General features: G+C 39.1%; 1 protein-coding gene across 16 annotated transcripts in view; it reads right to left on the bottom strand.

The window, feature by feature from the left end:
* Positions 1-9,649, bottom strand: part of LOC116842298 (collagen alpha chain CG42342) — a 294,572-nt gene that overhangs the window by 53,367 nt on the left and 231,556 nt on the right. For all 16 annotated transcript variants that reach the window (XM_032811294.1, XM_032811279.1, XM_032811283.1 and 13 more), the window contains 2 exons: positions 6,752-6,931; positions 2,303-2,408 (listed from right to left, as the gene is read on the bottom strand). In XM_032811294.1, the coding sequence (XP_032667185.1) occupies positions 2,303-2,408; positions 6,752-6,931 (286 nt within the window). The remainder of the gene's footprint in view (positions 1-2,302; positions 2,409-6,751; positions 6,932-9,649) is intronic.

Genomic DNA, 9,649 nt, shown 5'->3' with positions numbered 1-9,649 from the left:
CATTTTAACAAGCGAATCTTCAAAAGTGATCCTTTTGTAGTTTTTACGTTACATCTTTCTCTGTAAGATTTGTTTACATGGCCCACTGTCATTATACTATTAGCGGTTGTCTTTTTATTGTAATTTCTTTATTTTCAAACAGATGGCGTTTGTTTATCTATGTTTTATAAGCAATGGTCCTCTGTGCCCCGCTCTCCCCTACTTTACAGAATTATTTGAAAAATTAAATATTATTGACTTTAAATTTACTTTAAAAATTATTAAAAAAAAAAAATTTTTTTTGTTAATATTTCTCCCACCACTTCTTATTATAATTATCAAAATAATTTTTGTAAAGTACTCTTCAAACTATTCAATTTTTATTGAAAATATTTTTTTCTATCTCTTATAATAGTTTTCATTATATTCCCTTCGAATGAGAAACCGATTTTCTTCAAAAGGGTATTTTACTCCCTAAACTTGCGAAAGGACATATATAATAAAAAACGTATCTGTTATTTTGATGTGAAGTACAACATATTACAAATTCATGAAAATTGGAGGCGGACACTTGTGTGGATTTCCTTGTAAAAAAAGTAGCGACATAACTTACGGCGCTGCCTAAGTAGGCATGAGTAACTTTAACCCATTCGAGTGATATCTTACGAACGCACACATACATATATAAAGACAGCAGCATCCATTTCAGTAAATGATAAAATAAGCACTAGAAGGAGAGCCTGAGATTTCAAATATGAGTAAAATTACTGACGTTAACCTTCTAAGAAGCACTTCGAGAAAAAGGATTCAGATAACATTAATCGAGGGTACTCGACTCGCCTTAAGACTCCGAACGGCGCGGGAGGAATGACGCGGGCGAAAAAAGGAGGATCGCGCGAATGCCAAAGAAAGATCCGCTCACAGACGTATACATTACGCGCGATAAGGCGTGTACGCCCACCGCACATGTACAGATGTGCGTGTACGTATGTACGATCGCCTCTCACGATGTACGATGCTCGAGGAACTGCACGATCATTCCGTCAAGATTTTCCCGTCAAACGTTTCCGCATTTTCTTAGCTCGCGGTCACGCTCTGCCACGGCGCGGCTCGGCCCATCCCGAGATAATCGATTCACGGATGAATGCTATCGCGTACACCGATTCGAGCGATCGCGCGTACGACCGGATTAATTCGCCCGCAGATCGCGGACGTTAATTATTGTTTCTCAATGCCGTTCTCTGCAGCGGCGCCTGTCTCGCCGCGAAAAAGTCGCGCGACGGGAAATCATACACCGAGAGAAATTATCCGATAAAATATTAACAAATTGAACAAAGCGAAACAAAGGTAAAGGTACAGCAATGTTCTTTGGATTTTTTTGAACGGATCAAACTCGCGTTCAGCATATTTACAGAACTTTTGCATCAGGTGAATATTAACTGACAGCGTCTGACAAGTTAATTTACACTCGAAATGTCAACTTGGGAACTTTTTATTGTTTTTGTCATATATTGAGCAAAACTTTAATTCGTTCTCGCACGTGCTTTTATTTCGCAAGAACATTTGTAATTTTTTGTAGTCAATATAACTTAAAAATTTTGCAGAAAATAGTCAGTATGCTGTCAGTAAAGATTTCGATTCCAATATGCCATTGACACAGATGAAAATGTTCAGACAAAAAGTTCTCGGTTACAGAGATATCATTTCCCGTTGCCGAATTTTCATCTGGTTCCTACTCAGTTGTACGTATCGAGATCTTTCTTTCCTCATGTATACATGTAAAAAATAATTTCGTAACTAAATTTTTTCTTTTTTTCTGATAAGAACACGGGCCAGGTGAAAAATTCGTTTCCATGAACGGAAAAATTCCTGAAGGAGCTTTCTGCTCAGTCAATTGTTCTCACTTATTGTAATCAAGTTTTAACACGGCCAGATGTTAGCCGAATTTTCATTTGGTCCCTGTTCAGTTGCACGAACTGAGATTTTTCTTTCTTTTTTTTTCTTTTGTGCAGAGATTACCATTCTCCCGTGAGAGAACGGACAACGCGGCACTGCTGACGCGCGTAAAACGGAGATAGAGCGAAATCTCGCGTCATGAATCGTGAAATTGAACGACAGTGCTCAGCGTCTTGCGATTTTCTCGACGTCAGGTGACTATAAATACTCAACTCGAGTGAAATGTTGACATTATAAATAACTCGTATGAAATATTCATAAAGTGTTACCGTGTCGTCGCCGCTTTCGTATTCCTCACGAGAATGCAATTGGCGTGTAACGTTTAATCATTTATCTCGTATGCAGATTATCTCGTTTGTATGCTTACCAGGTGGTCCAGGTGGACCAGGCGGGCCTTCGAATACTCCACTCGGGAACTGCTCGCCCTTCAAGGTCGTCGTGAAGCCCCGATCACCCTTATCACCCTTGTCACCCTATCGAAAGAAAACATTCGATCATTCGTGTATTTACCAGGTATTTATATAGCCTCTCGTTGCTTGCGCTTTCGTTCTCAAGTGTATACATGCGCGCTTCGCGGCACGTCTATCTCTCTCCAGTAATGATTTATTGTACCTTCTAGAAATAAAATGTCCTTTCCACGTACGTTCGTGTTCGACGCAAATGAAAATTGATCAAAAGAACATTCTCGCGAACGTATTCGTATAGAAAGTTTTCTTCAAATTTGATTGGGATCCAGCCCGATTTCCCCGAATGTCTCAAATGCGATTTTATGTGGCGAAACTCAAAGTTATCTCAACATTTTTGCTGATCTTCATTTTACGTTAGAATTGAGCACAACAATAGAATATTAATTACGTCGATATTGACTTTCCAAGTAATTTCACAATTTTTAGTTAAAATGCTCAGTGTTTTAAAAATATTTATTTTTTTTTTTATATTTTGTTTTAGTGAATGCCAATATTTGGTTTAAAAATAGAGTTACTTTGATATCATTAAGATATGTCGATATTATCAATTGAAAAAACGCGAGTTTCTATGTAGTTTCGATGTTTCTATGATGTCTCGATACTAGACAGAGAATTCATATTTGAAATCAATTTATCAATTGATATCATAGTGGGATGAGCTATTTTAAGACAAATTTGGATATTTTTTTAGTCAGAATCTACACTGAGAGAAAAATATTTGATATTTCATTTGGTAATTATCGCAATGTATTTGCAACTATAATCGCACAGAAAAATAGTTATCACAAATTATGGCTAAGAAAACCATTTTTTGTTAAATTTTACTATAATATTGGTAATAATAATTTTATAATTATATTATTATATAACTATAATTAATAACACACATAATAATTATAACATAATAATATTATTATTATGATAATCTTATATATATTTTGCTACTACCTTGGTTGCTCTAATATGAAAATGTTGCTATCATTCTTGTGTTAAAACAACTAAAAAGCATGGTTGGAGCCAAAAATAACTATGATCTTAATTGAATTAATCATTTTTTTCCTCTCAGTGTTACGCTGCATCTAGGAAAATCTTGAAAAACTTCTATGCGAAAAGACGCGTTTGAGTGTTATCGTGATATCCACAAACAGTAATAATTAATATGTAGGGACTGCTTTCAAATGTAATTAATTATAGTTAGGTCAAATCAACAATACGCTGGACGTAATTAATACCCTATTGTTCTATAATCGCTCTGTCGTACTCTGTCATTAATTAACGGTTAGGTAACCCATTGAAGGGCGCGATATTAAATGCACACGGAGAAGAACCGTACAGTTGAGCCGCACACAGGTTCCGCTGATCAGATTTATGTGTGGGCCAATCATACTGTCCTATCCGCATGCGATGTTTGGTGCACGATATTTATTCGTGTAACTTACACCGCACTCGCGTGACGACTCGCTCTCTCAGACGGAAAGCAATTTTTATGTTCCGTGGAAAGCTCGACGAATGACCGTCGCGCGGCGACTATCGCGTTACGTTTCATTGAAAGATTTATCGCAAAACACGATTATATGAGCGAAATCGAGAACGCCGTTGAAATTTGCGGGAAATCCAAAATCCCCGCGGGGTTAGTTGGATTTGTTGCAAACCGCGTACTTGAAAGCGCGCGCGGTTCATAATCATTACATAATTCCGCGTAACATGGTTACCTACCGTGATATACCGTAATATTAAATCACTCCCTGCGGAATCTCAGCACGCCATCGGATGTTTGATATTGGGAAATACACAAGCAGACGAGCAACAATAATACGTGAAAATGTGTTTCATAATTCCGATCAATGAAGTTACGTACAAATTGTTAGAGACGGACTCTTTGACGAAAACGCGAATGATTTAATCAACACGCTAGTGTATCAAACACGAGAGAAATTATACGATAAAAAATTAATAAACAGATAATTTCGAGCAAAGCGCGCATCGATGAATTTTTATATCCAATCAGAAAACATACGATGAAAAATATCGATTTATAATTTTTTGATCGGTTTATTTGATGAAATCTTATTATGATTAGAAATATTTGATTAAATTTAATTGGATATCTTGATCGAATATAAAAATTCATCGGTATTTTGATCGGAAATATCCGTTTGTTAATTTTTTATAGGATAACTTCTTTCAGTATGTTTTGCAACATGACATTTATATGTTATCTTATATGAATATAATAAAATAAGGACTTTGAAAGAATGAAAATATGTATGTATCCTATACATAAATAACGGGTGTTTTCTTATGAACTTGTAGAATAGACTGCGCAGTATGGGATTATCTCACGGGACAGCAAGATCGAAGGACAGAGGTATGCCGAGTCAAATGCTTTCTTTGTCACCTACTACTTTAGGAGGAGACGATGTCGAAAACGTCGAAAAATAGAGAAAGAGAGAGAGAATGAAACTGAAACTAATATTAATAACTTAGTAGTTTAGTTCATCTAAACTTCTCATATGAGATATTCAGATTTGTATTTAGATTCAAGTTTCTCAGTTGAATTATGATATATGTGACACTCTTATGCTTGTAATTGCGATTCAACCAAGAAATTTCCATCTAATTCTGAATTCAAATCTCTGAGTATCTCGCACAAAAGAGTTTCAAGTTATAATCACTGCAAGAAATTTTGTGTTAAATTTAACACATTTCAATTTATCCATTCTAACTTTTCCGTTAATTTAATGACAAGGCAAATATTTTAACAAATAGCACAACTTATCCGTACAGTTTATGCGTAAAACATGTCATCGAGAATGTACATGTTACATGTAAATTGCGTTATCTTGACACCGAGAAACGGTGAATTCAACGCGGAAAAATCTCGAAATTATGTCGCGAAAATATAACGACAATGAATTAACACACGGATATGCTGAATTTAACAGAAAAAATTCTATTCTACGGATTGATTTCAACACAAATACAAAATGTTTTTCCATGTATTAACTAACTAGATAATTCGACAAGGAAAGCATCTATCGCCGTCTCTTGCTAATGTTGACTTCATCCCTCCTACAGCAATGCGCAGTCTATTCTGTATGTTTACGGGTGTCCCAAATGTCGCGCGACCTTAATTTTACCTCGAAATTTTCTCGAAGTAATCTGAAGACAATTCTTTTTCATCGAAAATATCGAGGAGAGTCATTATTTATGACGATGTTTCAATTTTTAACACAATGTATCTTTGTGCCAGAAGACCCAAAGTAAAGTTCTGTTAAACTCCACTTGAAATTGATCGAAGAAAGTAATTTTGTTATCCATTTGGTCGCTCAAAGTTTAATTCGCGGAAGACCCGCTTCTTCGATCGCTTGTATCTCGGAAGCTATTGATGCCTCGACGTTTTCTCTCGCCGAGGTAAAATTAAACTTGAATTGCTTAGGGAACCTCTCAGTAAAATGAAAGTCGCGACGTCGGAAACACCCTGTGTACACACAAAAAAATATATTTTTACCACTGAGAAAAGCGATTGCTCCGTTTATTTTTCTTTTAAATAATGGTTATTTTCAATACAGAATATTTTTTTGATATGTACTTATCACAAATTATGAGAGAAGTCCATTATTGCGCACTCAAGAAAAGAATTTATTTTCTTTACAAGAAAATTATTATAAACTTTTATCGAACACGGAGAAAAACATTTGGTTGGATTAACCAAGTTTCTGGTGAAAAATATAAACGAGCCAAAAAATTTACAAGAATTCCGTTCAAACTAATAAGAAATTTTGTTGAATTGAACTCTGAATTCTGAAGAATTCAACCGGCATTTCTGGTTTGTTCATATTTTACTAGAAATTTCATATTTTACTAGAAATTTGGACAATCCGATCGGATCTTTTTTTCCATGAAGAAACAGTTCTACAGATTCTATGTAATAAACAAACCGAATTTTCATTCTAAATTAATATTCTCGACTAAAACGCTAAACTTGTTAGAAGATTTAGAATGCGTTTTAAATAAATATGTGTATCGACTAATGAAAAAATTTCGAAAGATTCGGGGATATACTACAAACTGACGAGAGATTTGAAAGGCAAGTGACATTTGCTTGAATGCAGCATCTATTTTTCTGTGTATACATAAATATCCTCATAGACCTGGCCAGGTGAGTGGACCTGTCAAGCTACGAAGAGGGAGGTCAGTCGGGGAATGGTCGAGGGAAGCTCGACTTTTCGAATCAAAGAAGATGAGCGCAACTCGACACCCCGGCGTGCCCAAACGACGACGGCGCATTGCGTAATCGGATACAGTGTGGTCACGCGAATTAATCTCTCTCTCTCTCTCTCACTCACCCTCGGACCCGGAAGTCCTGTCGTTCCCGGCGGGCCAACGGGTCCGTTCAGCCCGGGTGCGCCCTTCTCCCCCGGCGCGCCGATTTCGCCTGGAATCCCTTGTCTGCCTTCGTGCCCGGGGAGACCCTCGGCTCCTGGCGGGCCGGGTGGTCCCGGCGGTCCGGGTTCTCCCGGTTCTCCCTATTACGTCCCAAGAGCGTTACGTCGTTACGGCTTTTCTCTCCGGCGAGAGCCCTCGACACAAGAGTGTCTCTCGGTACTCGTCGGTTTGTGCCACGGACTGACGGGATCGACGGGGGGAGAGAGAAAGAGAGAGACAGAGAGAGAGAGAGAGAGAGAGAGAGAGAGAGAGAGAGAGAGAGAGAGAGAGACAGAGAGAGAGACAGAGAGAGGTAGAGACAGAGTGAGGCGGAAGGCAAGGCAGAAGAGAGTCGTACACGTGGTACAGTCTCGGGTGAGAGCGTGTGAGGGCGGAACAGCAGCAAAAAGAAGTAGATAGGAGCGTGAGAACGAAAGATAGATAGATCTAGGCAGAACAGAGAGAAAGAGATAGGCAGACCAAGTTAGAGAGCTGAGAAGGGTATGTGGACTGGCGGACGCGGGGAGAGGGGAAACCCGCGAGAAAACAGTGCATGGAAACGAGAGATCGGCGTGCGCGAGCGTACGAGGCTTGCTTAGCCGCGAATTTATGGCGATGAGGGCACGTTACAACCGCGAGCGGTGCGGACCTTCCGTTATCGTTACCATTAGGCGGCAGCCACAGCGGCGGCGACGCGCCCAGGCCCAACGAAGAATATCCTCCCTTTTTCTACTCTTTTCAGCGGCGCGCGAGAATTTTGCATTAGCTCCCCGCGGAGGGACGTACGGAGATAATGGGATTTCGTAGGAGAACACACCTGCGTGATAATCTTCGGCATCGTTTCGTCCGCTTATAGAGAGACACTCTTAACGCGCTCGTTCGATGTAACGTACGAAACTTTCCGACTCGCGCCATTAAAGGACAATATCCATTGTCGGGTTAAAAATAAAATTCGCGATAAAGTAGGTTCGTCGGCAATTTTAAAGGTACTAGACGGGATTCATCGGCCTCTTCCGCGCGCGTTTACCCCGTAAATTGATTAAGCTAACGGCCCTAATTATGGGTCACTTGAGATTAGAGTAACTTTCAATCGTTTGCAGAAATTCGTCGATCGAACGTCAAAACGAACTGTAGATACCAATGCAAGCAACTAGCATCATACTTCTAGAACAAAATTGTTAGACTTTAGTTTATTCTAAATTATAGAAAAAATAACTAGAAACACACTCTCTCTTATGCATTGAGAGAAAGAATATCTGAATATCAGTAAATATTTATTTGGTGAGTACTAACAAATTTATATTTAAATCGACATTCTTTTATTAAAAAAAAATAAACACCTATTTTCATAAAAAACTAAAGTTTTCCTAAGGTTTTAGGAAAATGTATATTTTCTTATTAAAAAATATTTTATATATTATAGTTTATTCTAAATAATATAAAAATAAACACTAAACTAAACTAAAACTAAATAATAAAAAAATAAACACTTATGTACTACGAAAAAAAGTCTGAATATTAGTAAGTATTTATTTGGTGAATACTAACAGATTTATACTCAAATCTACATTCTTTCATTTAAAAAGAATAAGCATCTGCTTTCATGAAAATTAAGTTTTTCCTAAAGTTTCAGGAAAAGAACTAAGAAATATATGAGAAAATTTATCACGTGCACTTTTTTAACACATATTAATAAATCAAGCCTGAGCTGAAACTAGACCTCGACCCGTAATTGGGACTGTTACCTTACCTCGCGCGTTTTGAGCTGGAGCCGCTGAAATTCATTCCTCATTAAACTGAAAATTCCGTCGTGTGATCAGTCGAACATGAAGATTTTATCGTTCATTTATAAATCAAGGGCTCGACTCGCGCCCACGCCCCCCTCATTGAGCTGGCAACGCCTAAAACTGTTGTGTGTGTACCCTTCTTGAATAATTGCACACGAATAAACCGGCTCTCAGCGGTCGATAGGGGAGAGCGCTCGTGGAAAATCAGCTTTTTATTAATATACGATTATATATACAGAGGGGTGGAGCGCGTTACGTTACACACGCGCGTGCTACATTAATTAGACCCTTCATCGAGTGAATTCGCGGGAATGAATGCGCGCCTTGTTGAAGGCCCGCTATTGAAACATTTTCCGGCGGCGCAACGATGCCAGCAGGTAGCCTGCACATGCGTATATGTGTATGTGTGCGCGGACGACCGAGCAATTAATTTCTATCACGGCGGAGAAACATCAGCGGACAACTAGCCCCGTTGCGTACGAACACGCGTGCCGGATAGGACAGGATAGACAGACAGACAGACAGACAGACAGGCAGGTAGACAGACAGACAGAGCACGTGCCTATGTGCGGCTGACGAGAGACAACGCGAAAGACGACAGGTGCGCGATAATAACGCGTCGCGGCTCGTACACATCGAGTGCGTGTACACGCGCGCTGCGTGAGTCGCGGGCGCATTCCAGCCAGGTCCTCGTGCTGAAGACGCAAATAACGATGGATCGTCGTTCGGTGCGTACAGCGCGACACACGTGCACGCATCTACACGCAAACGCAACACGCACACGGGCAAAAATGTACGAGCGACGCACGGTTAGAAGTCTACGACGCGGCATGCATGCGCCAGCACACACGCGCGAACACACGTACACATTCGTATACACACACGCACGCACGCATACGTGTAACACTCGAGGACGCAGGTGCCTCTCGAATGAAAACTCAACCGGAATAGCCCGCCGAGACGCGTTTCCGGAGAGATATATATATATATATATATATATATATATATATATATATATATATATATATATAT

This window comes from Odontomachus brunneus, unplaced genomic scaffold (assembly GCF_010583005.1).
Source record: "Odontomachus brunneus isolate Ranch 3 - 2012 unplaced genomic scaffold, Obru_v1 Obru_scaffold_024, whole genome shotgun sequence".
NCBI lineage: Eukaryota > Metazoa > Arthropoda > Insecta > Hymenoptera > Formicidae > Odontomachus > Odontomachus brunneus.
Note: the sequence above shows the minus strand (reverse complement) of the source record. Positions and strands in the feature narration are given on the sequence as shown.